Source organism: Pavona decussata, unplaced genomic scaffold, assembly GCF_977016875.1.
Source record: "Pavona decussata unplaced genomic scaffold, jaPavDecu1.1 SCAFFOLD_610, whole genome shotgun sequence".
Classification (NCBI taxonomy): Eukaryota; Metazoa; Cnidaria; class Anthozoa; order Scleractinia; family Agariciidae; genus Pavona; species Pavona decussata.
Window position 1 is genome coordinate 6942 of NW_028145864.1, and position 21171 is coordinate 28112.

General features: G+C 38.4%; 1 protein-coding gene across 1 annotated transcript; it reads left to right on the top strand.

The window, feature by feature from the left end:
* Positions 1-2010: 2010 nt before the first annotated feature.
* LOC146449169 (DELTA-thalatoxin-Avl2a-like) lies at positions 2011-19925 on the top strand. The gene is made up of 2 exons (XM_085101946.1): positions 2011-2130; positions 18225-19925. Exon 2 carries the CDS (start codon positions 18272-18274, stop codon positions 19652-19654), a length of 1383 nt encoding a protein of 460 aa, XP_084958072.1. The 5' UTR covers positions 2011-2130; positions 18225-18271; the 3' UTR covers positions 19655-19925.
* Positions 19926-21171: the final 1246 nt, after the last annotated feature.

Here is a 21171-nt window from a genome sequence, read left to right on the forward strand (position 1 = left end):
TCCTCTACTAGGATTTTTAGTACCAGTAAAACAGACCATTAAGAAATGACATAACGATGGGCGATCCCTTTTCTCTGCACACAGATTGCCACATGCTAACTAAACACCCTGAGGTTAAAATTTTAAATTAAGGAAACACACAATTTTCAAGAAAAACACTATTTTGTTCAAATCAGCGCGAGGAACGGACCAAGAGACGTTAGAGGTACATCAGAAACATTTCGTGTTGATTTTTAGTCGGTGGGACAAATGAAAGTTAGTCAATTGTACGACGCTATTACCGAATCGTGAGATCTCAAACAAGTGCCCGAACATTGCTTAAGGCGGGGGTACACCTGAAAGCATGTTTCACGCCGCTTAAAAACGGTCAAATGGAAATATCTTGTTCGCATTTCAAGCAATACCAAAACCTTCCACTCATTACACAAAACAATGTTTTGGGGTGTTTTATGAATTTCTGGGTGAATTTTAGGTATATTTGGAACGAAAATATTTTTTCTTGAAGGATTGGTAAAATTAAGACAAAAAGAAATGTTAAAGATTTAGGAATGTTTTAAGATTAGAATTTATAGTTAATAATAAATAGACGGACACCAAGTTAGTCCACTAGAAACCTGGGGTGCCCTTGCGTGGGTATCAACTGTCTGTTAGTGTTTCAAAAATCATTTTCTTTCTTCTATCCATTCTTAAAACCTCTTCGAATCTCACTCAAATTCAGGTAGAGCCCCACCTTAAGACATAAAAGCCTGGAAAAAAAGTTGGTATTTCTTAAGTCAATATCTCCTATTAGGAATTCTAGTACCAGTAAAACAGACCATTAAGAAATGACATCATGATAGGCGATCCATTTTTTCTGCACACACATTGCCCACATGCTAACTAAACATCCCGAGGTTAAAATTTTAAGTTAAGGTAACACACAATTTTCCAGAAAAATACTATTTTGTTCAAATCAGCGCGAGGAACAGACCAGGAGACATTAGAGGTACATCAGAAACATTTCATGTTGATTTTTGGTCATTGGGACAAACGAAAATTAGTCAATTGTTCGACTCTATTACCGAATCGTGAGATCTCAAACAAGTGACCGAACATTGCTTAAGGCGGGGGTACACCTGAAAGCATGTTTCATTCCGCTTAAAAACGGTCAAATGGAAATATCTTGTTCGCATTTCAAGCAAAACCAAAACCTTCCACTTATTACACAAAACAATGTTTTGGGGTGTTTTATGAATTTCTGGGTGAATTTTAGGTATATTTGGAACGAAAATATTTTTTCTTGTAGGATTGGTAAAATTAAGAGAATAAGAAATGTTGAAGATTTAGGGATGTTTTAAAATTAGAATTTGTAGTTAATAATTAATAGACGGACACCAAGTTAGTCCACTAGAAACCTGGGGTGCCCTTGCGTGGGTATCAATTGTCTGTTAGTGTTTCAAAAATCATTTTTTTCTTCTATCCATTCTTAAAACCTCTTCAAATCTCACTCAAATTCAGGTAGAGCCCCACCTTAAGACATAACACCCTCAAAAAAAGTTGGTATTTCTTAAGTCAATATCTTCTATTAGGAATTCTAGTACCAGTAAAACAGACCATTAAAAAATGACATAATGATGGGCGATCCATTTTTTCTGCACACACATTGCCCACATGCTAACTAAACACCCCGAGGTTAAAATTTTAAGTTCAGCTTAGAAAAAAATTTCAAGAAAAATACTATTTTGTTCAGATCAGCGCGACGGGAACGGACCAAGAGATATCAGAGGTACATCAGAAAAAATTGATGTTGATTTTTGGTCAGTGGGACAAACGAAAATTAGTCACTTGAACGACTCTATTACCGAATCGTTAGATCTCAAACAAGTGCCCGCGTAAATGCCTCAAAGAAAGTTGGTAGTTGGTAAGTTGATATCTTCAATTAGCAATTCCAGTACCAGTATAACAGACCATTAAGGAATGACAAAGTGATGAGCGATCCCTTTTTTCTGCACACACATTGCCCACATGCTAACTAAACACCTCGAAGTTAAAATTTTAAGTTAAGGTTAGATACAATTTTCAAGAAAAATACTATTTTGTTCAGATCAACGAGACGGGAACGGATCAAGAGACATCAGAGGTACATCACAGGTTAGTATAAGGCTGGCCTGATCACACTCAAAACTTCCTTTTACTTCTTTTGGTTATTGTCTACAGTCTCAGTTTTTCTTTTATTAAAAAGAAATTGCGATTCTAACAAACCATCGTTAAATCCTTGGGTCAACGTTCTGACTTAGCTTTATCTCGTTCAATGTCGCTTAGAAAACATGTCTCCAGAAGTTAAGAACGGTTTGCTGTAAGGACCGACTAAGCGTATACAAAATAAAAAAAACCGATTTTCCCAAACTTTGCCAGAATAAAGGGCTTAGTGAACTACTTCTAAAAATATAAGTTTCGCTTTGTTTCGAGCTTTATTTATTTTGGGGGAATTTTTTTTAAATTTTACCCATGGAGGCGGGCTAAAATCACGCCGAAGTAGGCACTTTTGTAGAAGCTCCCTTTTATACAAGGAGCCTTTTCTAGAAAAGATTAACCCAACAGAAGGAACAATTTTATTTTCTTAGATGACTAGCGGCGTGAAAGTTAAATAAAACGTAAACATGAATTTTTGACCAATTTTTTAAGTTGCGCCTTTTTACCGGTGATTATAACAACCTAATTTTGGCTAAATTCAAGGACAAAAAAAGCGTTTTGGTACATCGCTTTGCCCTGCGAAACTACACTCCGGCAAAACATTATCATTTGAACTAAACATTGATCGAATAAAAAATTGGTGTAAATTAAATAGCGAGTTCTCAGAGCGTTTTCAAAACATGTCACTTCAGCAATTAAGAGCGACCTTTGACCTTTTATATCGAGGGGAAATATAAACGAGAGCTCATAAACCTTGACTTTCCTTCGCCGAAAGACGCTTACTTTTACTCTGCTGGCACATTTTGAGTAAAGGAAAACTACACATTTGAATTTGAAGTTATGTGCTAGCTATGAAAGATAATTTGAAAAGCAAAATTAGCAATTCAATTCGACTTTGCGTAGGCGGTTCCGATTTATTTACCACGAAATTGCGATTTTAAAGTCTGTTTACAACACAAATACGGCATCCACTACAAGGTAAACCTCATTCTACTGAATGATTAATAAATCCTTCTTACCTTAAAGATCTTTTCTTGACTAAAAGAAGACATTGCCTGCATTCATTGCAAAATTATTAAGCCGCCCGATCGCTAAACGATTAACAAAATGAAGCCACAGGAATCCCACTGTATAAAATTGTACAATACCGGGACCGCACAGCTCTTTTTATTCGTTTGCACTGTACTGTCCATTAATAATGAACTACCTTTATATGAAAAACGTTGCGACTTGTCAGATCTCCGTGACATTTAGGAAACTGCGATAAAAATGGGAATGATATAGGCTAATTCCACATTGTGGCTGTACCCATTTTTTCTTTCTTGTGATCTTACCACTTGCTCTCAATCCAACGAAGTATGAAGTGAAAAAAGATACAGAAATGGAAATAAATTCCTTGCATCACAAACAAGTAATAATTATAATAAAACAATAAACTTCAACCAAAACTATAGATAGGGATACGGCGACTGTCTCGGGTGAGTAGTAATATGAGGTGCTACAACTACCACACCCCTTTACAAGATCTCTTAACACAGAAAGGGACTCTGCTTTGCGCCTTGGGTGGAATCCGTCTGTAGACGCCCCAAAAAAGCCGTTAGCATGTATAGATGATATTCCCTTCTCCCCTGACACTGACGTCCCATGCCATGCTCATCCAATGGGAGCGGCACAGATCCTCTTATTTGAACGCCATCTGATACCAAATGTGTCCCGATGTAGTGAGCTCAAGGTGACTTTCGCTTTTCTCAAAAATGCCTTTGAAGGTAAAACAGTCAATTACTACAGGTACTTTACCTTGCTTTTTACCTTGGAAATTTTAACATATAGAAAATAGAATGCATTAATGTTTTATTCACCACCGCCCACATTTGTTGCCCCCGCCTCCGCCCCCGATCTGAATGAATAAATAAATTCAATTTCTCTTGTCACATACATTCGGTTCCTTGAAGGCCCGCAAATCTAATAAGTCACGTTCTCTTCTTGTGAAACAAACAAGGCTATCATGCTCGTCCGTACATCTTTTGTGGTTTTAGGCAAAAAATCCTTCTTCACGGACTTAAGTATTGATGATCAGGGAAACTTTTCGCTTTGTAAATTTATAAAGCAACAAGAAAACTTTTTGCCTTTACGTTTGCCGTAGCTTAGTTGTTTCGTGACTTTTAAACAAGTTTTAATTAAATTAAATTATTTTAAGCGTTTCGTAAACGTATGGAAAACATCGCAATGTTTACTAACGCTTGCGGCCTTTGACCTCTGTTAAGTTCGCTACAGAAGAGTTTTGGTTTAAAAATTACTCAAGCTTTAAAGATAAACGAAAACTTACTGATCCGTGACGATTCTTGATATAAAAACGCAAATCATATACAAATTTAACCACGTTAGCTGAGTTAGAGGTTAATTGTAACTTTCAACGTTAAAAAAGAAGGAAAAGAAAAGAAAAAAAAAACTCTCTTTGTTTTGAGAGTAAATATTTTTAAATTAATTTATGTTGGGCAGTCATATACACAGTACACACCACTAAAACATACCTACCCTTTGCTTCAGTCTTACATAGCGTCTCGAGTGTTGCAATAACGCAGATGCCCTTGCGTGGATTTGGTACACTTGGCAAGGATTAAGCTTTTCGCATTGGCTAAATTGTTCACACTTGAACCACATGTTCCCCCTACAATCTACCCATATTCACACACAGCCATATATAAGCACCACTGACTCCGGTGGTCGTAGCCACCCACGATAAACTCCACTGTACACTCAGCAAGTACAACGTGCAACGAACAAAAGAAGTTAGCTTTCGGGACACGGCGCTCTTTTCAATTTACGTGATCTTTAAGTAATTAAGATATTACATCTTAGTGTCCGAAAAGAAAAAAAGGCGTTTTGAATTGACGCGTCATAGTAATACCGAAATATGTAAGTACACATCTCAGTAGAAAATGTACTCCTGACATTCCTGTGGTTTCGTTAACTTGTTCTTTGGCTTGAGGCGTTCCGCGATCTCGGTCAATACACTTTTGCAATGAACACAGACCGTGTTTTAGGCAGGAAAAGATCTCTAAGGTAAGAAGGATTTATTAATCATTCAGTAGAATGAGGTTTACCTTGTAGTTGATGGCATATTTGTATTGTAAACAGGCTTTAAAATCGCAATTTCGTAGTAAACAAGTCGGAACCGCCTACGCAAAGTCGAATTGAATTGCTAATTTTACTTTTCAAATTATCTTTCATAGCTAATACATAACCTCAAATTCAAATGTGTAGTTTTCCTTTACTCAAAATGTGCCAGCAGAGTAAAAATAAGCGTCTTCCGGCGAAGGAAAGTCAAGGTTTATGAGCTCTCGTTTATATTTCCCCTCGATATAAAAGGTCAAAGGTCGCTCTTAATTGCTGAAGTGACATGTTTTGAAAACGCTCTGAGAACTCGCTGTTTAATTTACCCCAATTTTTTATTCGATCAATGTTTAGTTGAAATGATTATGTTTTCCCGGAGTGTAGTTTCGTAGGGCAAAGCGATGTACCAAAATGCTTTTTTTGTCCTTGAATTTAGCCAAAATTAGGTTGTTATAATCACCGGTAAAAAGGCGCAACTTAAAAAATTGGTCAAAAATTCATGTTTACGTTTTATTTAACTTTCACGCCGCTAGTCATCTAAGAAAATAAAATTGTTCCTTCTGTTGGGTTAATCTTTTCTAGAAAAGGCTCCTTGTATAAAGGGGAGCTTCTACAAAAGTGCCTACTTCGGCGTGATTTTAGCCCGCCTCCATGGGTAAAATCTTAAAAAAATTCCCCCAAAATAAATAAAGCTCTAAACAAAATGAAACTTATATTTTTAGAGGTAGTTCACCAAGCCCTTTATTCTGGCAAAGTTTGGGGAAATCGGTTTTTTCTATTTTGTATACGCTTAGTCGGTCCTTACAGCAAACCGTTCTTAAAATGTTTTAAGAGCGCCTGTCTGTAAAAATCAGACAAATTGTAAATTTCGTGGCAAGGGTGGAAAGTTCAGTTTCTTTCATATTTTAATATCAGATAGGCTGGGATATAATTAAAATCACTCGATAGTTTTTTTGGTGAAATATCCTTTTATTTCAAATAAAAAGGCAAATAACTTGGGCCAACGTTCTGACCTAGCTTTATCTCGTTCAATGTCGCTTAGAAAACATGTCTCCAGAAGTTAAAATGTTTTAAGTGCGCCTGTCTGTAAAAATCAGACAAATTGTAAATTTCGTGGCAAGGGTGGAAAGTTCAATTTCTTTCATATTTTAATATCAGATAGGCTGGGATATAATTAAAATCACTCTATAGTTTTTTGGTGAAATATCCTTTTATTTCAAAGAAAAATGCAAATAACGAAAATCCGTTAAAATCGTCATTTGAGGCGCTATGATGTTACACGGGTTTGAGAGCGTCTACCCTGCGAGTAGAGGCCCTCCAAAGAGCCTCTGCTCGTAGGGTAGAGAGCCTCGCGTACGAAAACAAATCATTTTACAGCATTTAGAACACTAAAATCTTTTTTTACAATCTTTAAATATCTGTTGGAAGGATTTTTGGAAATATTGCGTCGTTCTGTGTATGCGAAATAATTTAATTTCGAAGGCATACAATTCACTGCAGTCAAAGTACTTCGTTAATAAAATAAAATTTCACTATGTGCGAAACCTTCGAATCAATTAAGCTCCTGGTGGTTGAATGTTAGAGGAATGGTCTTTAGAGTCCCGTAAAAATTTCTTTAGGGAAAAGATTAAGAGCGACGTGAGAGCTTTTCAAAGTTCGTACTTAAGTACTTTAAGGCTTGGTTATTTGTTCTTCAAAGACCCCCAGCAAAGATTTTAAGGAACCTCTATTTTCTGTCGAGAAAAGCATTTACACTATAGGGGAAATTCATTTCATCAACTGCCTTACTTTCTTGAAGAAACAGAAGTCTTCCTAAGAGTCACGTGACATTCTTTCGTTGATGACGCCACCTAACTTGTTTTTGAAAAAGGGGAACATTTATACTCCAAAATTTTGAAAATGTTTGCCATTAAAATGTTTAGTATAACTGTGCCAACCTAATTCCGACCTTTAAGGTGGTACTTGTTATTTATCTTTTGAGATATTTGGACATTTATCATGTCACGTGACCCATTTTTCTTACTTGACCGTTACTCTTAAGATGTGGACATCATTAAAAGGCGGGATGATAAAGCTCTTAGAGGGGCTCATCGAGTAAGCAACAAATAAGATTGATATAATGTAGCTTTTTGTTCCCAATTTTTGAGTAAAGATTTAAACCGTTATAAGTCATTTTCAGGTCACGTGACTAGAATCTGATACAGCAAATTTTGAAAAATTAATAAGGATACCGATAATAAACTGTTTGCCAAGTTTCACAGAGATCGGACAAATGCTTCCCCTCCAAATAAAAATGTGTATAACAATTGGGCTGGTCAAGCCTTAATACACTTGACAGAAGGGGTGCTCTCGGGACGGATGATGTTGTGGCCCATGCGCGTTACGTAACACAATAATTTCCTTCGGGTAGTATCCAGACACGTTTGGTGGATTATACCGCGTAGTCGTTGTGTTCTACGATCAACAAAGGCCTTAAAAGAGCTACAATCCTACATTTTCAATGTAAAAAACTTGTCTTCAAACTTCAAATTGAGTATTGTTTGATTTAGACATCATAAATTTGATAGTATTTAAGAAAAACAACACACCCAACGAAGTAACACGCAGGTGAATGACCACTCGAAGCCACAGGAAACCCAAGCTTCCACTATCTCAGGAAAACAAACGAACGGCAATATTTTTCGCATCGGTGCGTTCTTTTATTGCTATTTATCGGCCATTTATACGGGAAATGCGTCATTTGGGGTCATCTGCGTGAAGGAAAAAAAAAGACCTTTCTCTTAGCTTTTTTCGTTTCATACTGATGTAGTCAGGGTCCCAAAGAGGGGGGGGGGGGGGGGGGGTGGATCCCTGAAGCCCTGGAGCCCTAAAATTTCTGCTGTAGAGCCCGGAGCCTTATCATTTTACTGACCTGAGCCCTGATCCTCTTTTGGCTGTGGAGCCCGGAGCCCAGCATTTTCAAGTTTGATCATTCGAGTTCCCAGATTGTATTAATTCTTGATAACTGCCTTTGTGCGTGTTACAACAAAGTAAAAACAAAAAAATTGACAAATAATTTTGACGATATAAATAATATTTGATGAAGATTAATAATTTCAATACTTAGCCAGTCCTTAGTAGATTATATTGTTTATTGTTCATCTGATTCATGGCCCTTTCCATCCTAACTTTCGGGTCTTCACCAAGCAGGGTGCATAGACGAAATGACGTTAAATGGTTTAACCTTACACCAAATCTGCCTCGAATCCCAGTGTTTTATACCCTCACAAAACTTCACAAACCAACACTAGTCGGAAGACCTATCATATCTTGGTGTGATGGTCTAACAGAACGCGTATCCTCATTTGTAGACAAACTACTTCAGCCAATAGCACAAATACAGGACTCGTATCTTAAAGATACGACACATTTTATAAGGTTTATTAAAAGCACTAGGGTTCCTAGAAACGCATTTCTAGTCTCAATGGATGTCACTAGCCTTTAGACAAATATCCCACAGGAGGAAGGAATCACTATAGTATGCAAGACATTTGGTGGACAAAATCCTCCAAGAAGTTAACTTCGCAGAAAGAAAGAACGCTCTTACACAAAAACAGAAAGCGCACAAGAAAACTCTACCCTTCGTGACACAATTTCAACCATCACTGCCATGTTTGAAAAATATTCTAATGGACAAATGGCATTTAATACAAAACCAACCACTACTAAGAGAAGTATACATGGAACCTCCCTCGATCTCTTATAGAAAAGGGAACACAATGGGCACACAGTGGGACTCTTGCAGGTCTGTCAACCCCATTTCAACAAGTTTAATATTTAATCCACTTTAAGATAAAAGGATATAATATAGCTGGCTGGTTGGGTTTGAAAGAATTGATCGGATTTGATGACTTTTTTATTTGCGTATTTGATTGAACGTTAAAAATAGAATAGTTACATATCAAGATTGTAGACCAGAGTGGAGCCCGGAGGCCTAAAGCAGATGATGTGGAGCCCTAGAGCCCTAAAATTTTTGCCTTGCAGCCCTATAAAACCTCTTTGGGACCCTGTGTAGTGATCTCCATCAGTAAGTATTGATACTATTTTCGTAAAATGTAATATCCACCCTCCCTCTCCCCCCCCCCCCCCTTCCCCTCCCCGAACACTCTTAACAAGAGCGCGCGCAAACGAATTCGCGAATGAATGAATTATCTGGATTTTAGCAAGGAAGAAAGAACGTAATTAAAGGTATCACTATCTTAATTGTTGTTGTTGCCTTGGGTATACCTGTTAAGTAATCAAGGCCATGACGTTTTACTGCGTGACGAACAAACGGCTCCCTGCACTGCAAGATAGATTGAAGAAAGCGCCGACAGTTTTGTCATTCTAGCAGCGATCAGATGTTATATTTTCGTGCACTGTAAACCAAGCAATACTTCAAAAATGGCTAAGCCATCGAAGAAGATACAGCCTTGATGATGAAATGCGCCGAAAGTTGATCAAAGATTTGTATGCGACCAGTTTGCGTGGTGTACACCGGACGTTTAATACAAACAGCCGGCTCAAACTTATGCGACGAACGACCAGAGAATCGTGCTAAAATGGCATCTGGACCTGTCGTTTACAGCATATTATAAGGTTAGAACATTTCGAAATGTTTTCCTATGTGCTTATTTTTACCTAATATGGGTCAAGATATGTTCACGGACTAAAAATTATGTCTGACCCGCAACTTCAAAGTTCACCACGCGGGGTCAAATATTTACATTTTTTACGGAGTTTGAAAAGCTCTCACGCCGCTGTTAATCATTTGCCCATAGAAATTTTTACGGGACTCTATAGGCTATCCCTCTAATATTCAACCACCAGGAGCGTAATCGATTTGAAGGTTTCGCACATGGTGAAAATTAATTTTATTCACGAAGTTTTTTTACTGCAGTGAATTGTGTGCCTTCAAAATTAAATTATTTTGCATACACAGAACGACGCAATATTTCCCAAAATCAATCCAACAGATATTCAAGGATTGTAAAAAACGATTTTAGTGTTTTAAAAGCGGTAGAATGATTTTTTTTTCGCACGCGAGGTTCTCCAACCTGTGTAATAATTTAGCGCCTAAAATGACGATTTTAACGGATTTTCGTTATTTGCATTTTTCTTTGAAATAAAAGGATATTTCACCGAAAAAACTTTACAGTAATTTTAGTTATATCCTAGTCTATCTGACATTAAAATATGAAAGAAATCAAATTTTCCACCCTTGCCGCGATATGTTTGATTTTTACGGACAGGCGCTCTTAAAACCTTTTTAAAATTGCTCTTTATCTCTTACTAATTCAATTTGAATTAAGTTTCTAAAAAAATATTGATATTTGAGAGGTTATAGACGATGAAATGTCCGTCTAAGTGAAACCCTCAATGCCAAAATGCCATTCAATTTTTGATAGTTGATAGCTCTAAAACCAAGAAAATGGGCGTGAAGTGTAATGACTTAATAGATAAATGATATTTTAAGTGAAAATCAGAATTCTTACGGCAACAAGAGAATGACTTGTCTTATCGCTTATAGTTTGCTGCTCAATTCAGACGTTAATGTTTGAACCCTGTTTGGTTTTCTTCGGTGAAAAATAGGAGGTTGCAACAAAGCAATTTATTCTTGCATCCCCAGCTAGGGCTGAAATATCTATAAAATTAAATAATCTTCCCTTAGAAAGAACTTTTCATTAATAAAGTTCTCTTACTAGTGCTTCACTGTTTTAACCACATATCTCTCAATGGGACAAATTTAATTTTTCAATTGCTTATCTCAGCAAACAACGCAGCTGGGGTCGCAATCAACAAATATTTCAAATAAGACAACGCAATGATCGACAAAATTCGGTGCTACGTTAGTCAGTTATCGCGCAGAAACAAACAAACAACTGTTTCCGAAGAGGCGTGAATAGAAGGCACGATAAACTACGTCAACGTAATGTTTGAAAATATGTTAATCTATAGGAAATATATCGTTAATATCCGTATATAAGTACCAGCAAGGATTGACAAAAAAATCATTTAGGCCATTAAGATAGGGTCTAGCACGTTTTGCTGCTTAGAAATGGACCCACTGTTGTTCACGCTCCGTTGAGTTGGAGTCCTAAATGACCTCAAAACAAAGGTCTTTCATAACGATCAGAAACACAAATATTTTTGGTTTCGTATATATGTTCGTTTAAACGTAAAAATCCTGGTGGATATCACAAACAACTATATGGAGTAACAGCAGGTATATCCTCCGGGGACATAAAAAGACCGTTTTTTCACGGCTGCACTCAAATCTAATAAAGAATGAATGATTTTCCAGTAATCAGAGACCCATGTATGCGCAAAGGATTTTGGGATCGCCAGGGGGCAAACATTGCTAGTCGCTAGAAAGAAACGTATGGCGTAAAGTTGTTTCTTTGTCAAAAGCAGTGGTTTTGGACAAAGAGTAACGCATTTTCGCCGTGATTTTGCGAAAAGCGGAGGTGACTAATGTTTGTGCGTGAAAATTGTAAGTTTTTGTGTGGTTGATGCGATAAAATCTATCGATAAACACTCTTGCGTAAGGTTGATTGTGAAATCTACTGAATCTACATCAAGTTACTGTATTGAAAAAGTACAAACTTAGGCAGCTTAGGTGAAATTTGAGGGGATTGACTCAATAAAGCTTTTCAGTTGTGTGTCGAGATTGTTTTCTTTTTAGTTACGTACGTGTGTTATAACTTCATGGCTGCTGAAATTTTACCCAAACAAACGAGAGAAATTATTGTGCGAGGGGATGGAAATTACCGAGTTATTGCGCTGTGGAGGGTTGAAACCAGTGATAGTTAACACGGAGAAATCTCCCCTGGCCAGAGCAACGAGAATGCTAACTCAGGATAATTGTGTAATCATTCTGTGGCGTAATCAAAACACAGGAGGAAAATACTAACGAAAGCTCCCACTACACAAACCTCACAGTTACAGAGCGGATCGGCGAAGCGATATTAACAAAAACACAATCGTGACTAAAGAGGACTTAAGCCCTCAATTTAACGCATTGCATAGCTTTCAAACAATTAAGCTACAATGATAAAGAAAGGATCAAAAGACAGATAGCCGTGATAAGAAACACAACATCTTGCGACAACCGCAAAAGCAAATGGCCGGGCTCAGCAACACAAAAGCTGCAAGATGCATGTACACCGTTCAAATCCTATCCTTATAGTGATAAAAACAGAGGTTATACTGTCACCGGATGCACTGAAATGGGCCATACCAAACCTGAACCAAATGCCACAAAGTACATAAGAACGACAGTCGCTAAACAGAAACAACAAGAGTTCTAAGAAACGATACGCATAACCCAGAAATGACCTTTGAGATCAAAATACAAAACATGCGACAGTGACCATCACGCAAATCCTACAAACCATAAATGGCATTTAATAAGAAGAAAATCAAGCTCTTAAAGAAAATTTATGGGGGACACCGCTCATTTCATAAATAAGAAGGTGTTCTCAAAAAGATATACCCGTGAGGGCAAAACTAAAACATGCACGTGAGCGCCAAGGCTTGTCAACCCTATATTTATACACCTCATATAGCACAGTGATCACCACCTGGCATAGGTTGTTTTATCGGCACACATACAATTACAACTGAAAGGGCTTTATTGAGTCAATCCCCTCAAATTAATACCTACGTTTGTATTATTTCGAGACTATTGGTCACCATTACTTGGTGTAGATTCAGTAGATTGCACAATCTACATTTCGCATTTATCGATAGATTTCATCCCAGTTATAACACAAAATCTTACAATTTCCGCGCACCAACATTTGTCACCTCCGCTTCTCACAAAATCACGGCGAAAAATGCGTTATTTTTTGCCCGAAATCACTGTTTTTGACGAAGAAACAACTTTATGTCATACATTTCTTTCTGGCGACGTGCAATGTTTGCCCCCTGGCGATCCCAGAATCCTTTGCGCATACATGGGTCTCTGATTACTGGAAAATCATTCATTCATTCACACGGTTTTTTCAAATTGGTATATTTGTGTAAGAGACACTGGCAAATGATTCAAGTCTAAAACCAGGATTGTTTACCTCACTGGGAATGCACGGCAAGAGTTTAAAAATCACCAATATTTCATTGTTTAAAAATCTCATTTTGGAGCAGTTTTTCAATAAACGTTTTTCCCATGCGGTATAACTCAGAAGCGCTTGAAATTGAGGCTGTGATTAGTGGAAATAGTCTTCTTTTCAAGGATATAAAAATTAGTCTGGGGCTCTTAACTTCTGCACGGAAAAACACGCTCTATGTCGAGAAAAATCACAAACTCCACTTGTCAACAAACACAAATAATCGAATTAGAGTCTGGTATCGAAGCCAATATTCCAAGCAAATCTTAGTGCTTAGCACCGTATTTGATTTGAAAGTCAACATTACAAGTTTACCTTGCAAAACTTGTAGCTGTAGATTGCTTTTCATCGCCACTCTCCCTTCAAAATTGTTATCTTCCCTTCGACCATGTTTACCAAAGCACAAGTAATCAACAACCATACGTATGACTCCTGCATGAAACCTTACAGTTCCTGACAGATTCAACCATATTTGAGTCTCCACACAGCTATAGCAAATAAGGTTACTCAATTGTTCGATTAAGAACGATGATGCGATTATCTATAGTCGCAGAAGAAGAAATTTTGCAGCCCGAAGACGCACACAAGAGGAATCGTCTGTAAAATGAGACGATCATGTTTGTCACGCAATGAGACCGAGCGCGCAGGACACCCAACAAAATTAACAACCAGATGATATTTTTTCCGCGGCAGTTTGTCTGCGTCCGACTTCAAGCTTAAAATCCCCTAGCTGACATGGTACTAAATCTGTAACCAGCTTTTTATCTTTTAGGATGGGATTTTTTAGTACAAATGTTTTACAAGCAGATGCTTTGTACATCGTTCACGTGCAGTGGACAGAATGGTACCACTGGGGGGGCTGGTGTCAAATGGGCACACCATGTCCAGCTTAATAGCCCGGCCTTGCCTGACTTTATCGACGAGACTAAAACAACAAAAGAGAACCGCATTTAAAGGCAATTACAATTACTTCTTTACGATAAGAAAGTTCGCGCTTTATGTAAGCTACGCTCAAATAAATCAACCATTTATTAGAATCATCTTTTACATTATTCAGATGTACACTACCCGCGTTTAGCGAAAGCTATTCAAGGCGGGTGGTGTAACACGGGCCGGTGGTGTGAGTGTCGCCTGAAGGTTAGCCTAACAGTGGTATAAATGCCACCAATGCTTTTAGCACTCAGCTTGTAAGGCCAATGAAGAACATACTTAAAGCAAAAAGCAGATAAGAGCCCGGAAAACGAATCTTATTGCTGGCAAATGCAGCCTAGACCAAGTGACTGAATCTTTTTCATGTAAGGCTGTTTGCGATGAACTGATGTGTCAGTGACATGCTAAAAGACAAACAAATGTCCCTTAGAGGACAACATTTTCAATGCCCTTTGTAACATCAGCTAGGCTTAGCTTGAGCTACACAGTTCCATATGGCCGATGAATCCAACGATAATTATTACGATAACTGTGCTCCTGAAAATAAAAAACAAAACAAAAAGTTTCTAGAATAATATTAAGCACCGCAGGGTTTTAACCACGGCCGCACCCATACTCATGGTCAGAAATATTTAGAGAAGAAGGTTAGACCCTGAAATGGTTCGGATGGGCACGTTGAAATTTTTATGTCTCCAATTTGGAGATGTAAAATAACCACTGTAATGAGCCCTGGATATGACCACTCTCAGTACCAGCGATTAGTCTGAAGGGCTTCTGAGGGAATATAATGAGAGTACAAAATTGTGTAACTGTCAGAGTTCAGTTTATTTGAGAGAACTTAACGGAGTTCTTCACAGATTAGTAGCTACGGCTATAAAAAGTAATAATAATAATAATAATAATAATAATAATAATAATAATAATAATAATAATAATAATAATAATAATAATAATAATAATAATAATAATAAAAGCATAAGCGTTGCATCTATGGTTGGGTTTCCAGGAAAATAAGCATGTTGGTTTCACTTACGGAAAAAATTTAAGTTCGTGATAAACATTATAATTAAATTATCGCACACCAAAAACAGGCTAGTTACTAAAAATGCGAGCTTCTTGTTGCAAGTATATGTTAATTTTTGTCCGGCTTACGGCTTTTCGCTCAGTTTGAAAATAAGACACAACTTTTAAATTTCATATTGACCCTCCCCTAACATGAATTAGCAAAACTACGTTGCCTTACGGGAAATTTTGTACCTGTTGGCTCTGGTACGTCTTAGATAGTCTCCGAAAGCGCCTTGTTAATACCGCGGTCAGCCTTGCGCGATTTCCCTTTGGCGTAGCTCGATCAGGTACCGTTGGGAACCTCTCCACCACCCAATGCCCAAAGAGGAGGGATGAACTGGACAGATGGTCATGCCCGAAATGTCACAAGGTGCAGTGAAAATTGAAGCCCGTGCAAAAATTAAGTTGATCTCCGACTCAACATCACTTACGCCGACAGACTGTGTGTGTGCTGAGATGCTGTTTCCACATGAAAGCAACGGGAGGATAAGGGCACTTTTTTTCTTTTGCTGGACTTTGTTTATCTTGGGAGCACTGTCCTCCAGCTAACCTCTGAAAAGAGCAATTGATATCCATTTCATATGTTATCCGGAAGGACAACGTGGCTGCGCGATCATCTGTTTGTTTAAAAATTTTGAATGAAGCGATGGTGATTATATCATTAGGATTGGTTCACCTTATTAAATTTGGTTTTCTTTAGTGTTGCGCGCTCCCGCTTTTCCCTCCCCATTATTTTATTACTACTTTCCTTCTTCTAAATTTTTACATTTGTTGATTTCCTTCATTTCTTCCTTTGTTTGCTTACAAGTTCGTTTTCTTTGTTTCTTTTTTTCTTTCTATCGTTCGGGCTGCTTGTCTGTCGGTCGGTGGTTCTTTCTTCCTTAACCTATCTCGTTCTTTTTGGCGTTTTTTCCATTTGTTTTAAGAATTTTAGATCACAGAGTGTCTTTTTTAACAAACCAAAATTAATTCCTTATCCGCAAAACTTGTGTAACATTGGTAACCAAGCCTTCCTTGTAAGAGTGTGATATGTCATTGCGTGACATACAAATGATATGCATGGATTGAAGAAGTTAAAACGACAGTGTCGCTCAGTAATCGAAAATCTCGCTCAATGGTCATTTTTTTACGATGAAACAAGCTCAGTTGTACGTTAGAGAAAGATAGCAGATATGGTGTATTTGAAACTGCGAAGAATAGCGCCGATGTTTGTACAAGAGCCACCCGTTAAGATAGTTGTTGATTTCGTAAACTCGCTGCCAGAGGATAGATGGTAATTTTGAAGAGAAAGTAGGAATGAAAACCAATCTACAGCTACTGTTTTAGCAAGGTAAACTTGTAATGTTGACCTTCTAATCAAATAGGTGCTAAGCACTAAGATTTGCTTGGAAGATTGGCTTCGATAACAGAGACTAATTCGATTATTTGTGTTTGTTGACAAGTGGAGTTTGTGATTTTCTCGACATAGATCATGGCTTTTTCGTGCAGAAGTTAAAAGCCCCAGACTAATTTTTATATCCTTGAAAAGAAGACTATTTCCACTAATCACAACCTTAATCTCAAGCGCTTCTGAGTTATACCGCATAATAAAAATGTTTATTGAAAAACTGCTCCAAAATGAGATTTTTAAACAATGAAATATTGGTGATTTTCAAACTCGTGCCGTGCATTCCCAGTGAGGTAAACAATCCTGGTTTTAGACTTGAATCATTTGCCAATGACTCTTACACAAATATACCAATTTGAAAAAACCGTACTTCCTTTTGCGCTTTGCACGAGCGAAGTTCTTGTGTTGTTACTCGACGCACTAATTTCCGCCATTTTGTGACGGTCGGCTCCCGTTACAGTTATTGGTAATTTTCTGGAAAACAAAAGCAGAGCTGAACATAAGAAATACACCACGTTTATTAACTCATCATAGAGTATGTCTGAGCAAAATATGAGGGTAGTCAATTTTTGAACCCTGTGCCATCACTCACTCGGTCATGAAAAAAAGGCGCTCTTAAATTGCAACGTTATCGCTTTTTCTCAGAAAGAAATATCGTTTTGAAATATTGTCAAGCGAAATTGGTCTTTGTTACCGCGCAAGATTGCTTGAAATTATTAACTTATGTGTATTATTGGTGTTCCGAAAGTTCTCATAATTACACTTGGGAGTGCAATTTGATTACAATTTCAAAATATTGTCCAAATATTTCTTACGAAAAGAATACTCTTATCCTTGACGAACCCACTATGGAGGAGAGCCTTTCTTCGATTGATGAAATTCCTTTTCGTAAGTGTTAACGTGATCATACTGACCTTTCAACCAACGTCTTATAGCAAAAATTGATTAGAACCAATTTTACAACTCATCAGTGCACAGAGGGCACGAAACTTGGAAATTGGTGAAGTCAAAATGAATTTTGTTTTTGGTAATGTCGGTAGAATGTTAGAGTTTACAAATCTAACAATGGGCCTTCTTCACAGGCGGGCAGACTGATGTCAAGTCAATTATAGTGGCTTGCGCAGCTGGGGAATGCAGCGAGAGCTAGAGCGGAATGGGGCAAAAATATTTTCTCACAGTTTACGACGCCAAAACGTTTTATTGGCCGGCATACAATACCGCTAGCTAGGCAGGCTGTCAATTCAAGCTCCTTACTGCAGCAGGTACAGTATCCGGTGGAGTATGAACCTTGTCCAGCAAAGCCTAGCCTACCACGCAGTCGGGGGAGGAGACTAGTATCTCCTGGAGAGGAGGTAATACGAATCCCCCTAAAAACGACTGCTTGGAAGGCATGTTACAGGAAAGCATTTGAAACGTAATATTTTTAACAGGTTGTGCCCCACTGCCAGACCAAAGAGAAACAGGAATAACGTCAGCCATGGTTTATTCGTTGTTACTGTTTATCTGCATGACGCCCTCTTTCAGAGGAATAAGAGTAGAAAGCACGGACAGCAGTGACACGGAAGAGCTTGGAAAAGGAATCAATCTTCGGAAGACAGACTTATTGGGCGAATTCCAGGAAAACGAGGCGAAATTATTCGAGGCTTTGCCGGAAACCTGCTTTAAAAGAAAAAAGTTACACTACTCAGGTAGTAACTTTGATTACTACGCCAGCACCAAATCCTTTTACAAACATATGGCCGCCGCAGCTGGTTTGGAAGCCTCCCTCGAGTCTTCGTTTACTCTGGGCGCTACTCTCAACAGTGTTATACAGAAGACAGAATCCAAGGAATCCGAAGTAAGTGGACTGGCCTTAAATGTCCGCGCCTTGACAGAAAAGATCTTGGTCAAAAAGGATTGTTTAGATAACGTTGAAACCTCCACATTAACCAAACGCCTTGTTAGGGACTTTGAAAAGCTACCATTGGCATTTGCACAGCCGTTTCTCGCGAATTCCTGGAAAGCATATAACGTCTTTTTGGAGACATACGGGTCCCATGTGATAACGTCTGTGACGCGTGGATCAAGCATCAAGCAGACGACATTTGCAGAAAGTTCTAAGTCGTTCAGTCAGAGGGATTTTCAAGTGAAGAGCTGCACTAGGCTAGCAGGTTCCATAAATAGTACCAAGATCGGGGTTGACGCATGTGGAAACGTCACCAAGAAGGAAGAATCCAAGGCAAGCGACATGAACACTATAGACAAAACCGTCGTCAAAGGGGGTACCAAGGAAACCCGAAATAAGCTGACGAACAACAGGACCAAAGAACTGATTGAGAAACTTTTGAACGAGGCTGGTGAATCAGACGCATCTGTTGAACACACCTTCAGATCGATTTGGAACATTTTGCAAAGCCGATTCGACACTGGGTCAGAAAACTACATCCGAGCTATAAACCTGCAATACTATTACCTCGGCTTCTTAAATTATGGCTGCCGATTCCAAGAAAGTAGAGGGGTTCACTTACAGAAATTCGACTACACAAGGGGTTCATCCAAGGAATCCCCTGAATTCGAGTGCTCTCTGGCTGCAGAGGGCTGCCACCATCCCAACGACTGTCGATACAGATTTGGAATCTGGTGTGGCTGTAAAGGGAAATCTTGCGTTAAGTACAAATCGGAGAAACAAGACACAGGCAGCTCTAAGCTCACTGCATATGCAAACACCCAAGAAAATTTCGCATGGCATGGCTGCAATTGGAAAGTGCCTGGGTTTACATGCGACTGCTACAACAAGAATATTGGGTTTCGGAAACAGGTGTGGATGATGCCTAGCAGAGATGCCGCGCAGAAAAAATGTTTCTCACCACATGAGTGGTGAGTCAGAGAATCCAGATGAAGATCTCGATCAAGGTTTAAGTCGAGATCTAGGCAGGGATGCAGAAGAAAATGGTGAAGAGTAATTTGATCTGAGTAGTAGTGAAATGATGTACGATTAAGGTGTACAAAACGTGATCTGCAACACAGTTATTGAATTTTCCAATTCAAATCAGTGACAATAATGAAGATAGTTAAAACACTAACTATTTAGTTAAACGAGTTAACTCAAGAATTATGTATGATAATTGAATCTTGAGATTAAAACAATGAGATGTGCGAATTTTGTTGTTCGAGTGGTCATTCCGAAACGTTACTCTTGCAACTATTCAATGGAGCAATTCCTGGCCAGACAACTTGAAAGCCTTAATTAATTCTCTCAGTGCCGAAAAGTTGCTCTGTAAAAAAGTTTGCTTTATCTACATTTTTTCCTCTTCAAGTGTATCGCACATTATAATTCATCAAATATTTTTCGCTCGCGCGCAATTGGGCTAAACGGCTCACGTGACCGAATATACCCCAGCTAAAACTGGGGAATATCCGAGGATATTCCCCAAGTGATATTCCCCAATTTCAAAAACTTCAAGGAGCGTCAAGTTTGCAATTAAAATGAATGTCAAGATGGAGGAACGGTTTGCTTTGGTGACAGAAGAAGAGATAAACTTGCTGGGCGATACACCAATACCAGCAAACAACATACGCTCTGAACGTTTTTGACGGTAAGCTGTTCGTAAACGAAATGTTGAAATACTCAAGCTCGTATTTGCGACATTTTCTCTTGGTTTGAACTCTGTTTAACAGTTCTTGGGTTAAAAATGTGGTAACACTGAAAAATATGAAAGGCAAAAAGTTTTAGCCCATCTCATTTAAGAGTATTTATGGTGTTCTTTCAGTCTGGCGCAATTAGAATGCCATCAACAAGCTATTAAACGAGTTTTATTAATAAGTTTGAAGCTCGCTCACACGACGGCAAATATTACAGTTGTAATTCAATGAAAGCAATTCGTGCTGGCCTGGATATAAGAAATTTAAATAACGAAAACATAAATTTCATTACCATTACTGACAGATTTCAAACAGGTGAATGATGCTATTAATGCTCACCTGGTCGAGATCGCTCGCGAACATAAAATCTCGTCCACGAAACAAAAACCAGCCATGATACCCCGAGATGTCGAAATTCTCTACGAAGAGAAGCAGCTTGTCCTAATCTCCAGCAAGTTTAAACCTCAGTGATTGTTAACGACTTCGTTGCTGGCTCCATTCAATGTCAAGTTAGCAAAGAAAGCGCTTTGACGGAATCCGGCAAAAACAACCAGCTTTTGAACAGCTATGCGACCGGAAATATCGAGTCAAAATTGGCAATCACACGAGCTCGTCCAGGACGATCAGTCGAGGCTTCCCCCAGGGCTCTGCCCTGGGTCCACTGATGTGGAATATATTTTAAAATGATTTATGCCTTTTCGTTAAATCGGGCTTGTCAATGGACGCAGACGACCATCAGATGTTCCACGTCGGAAA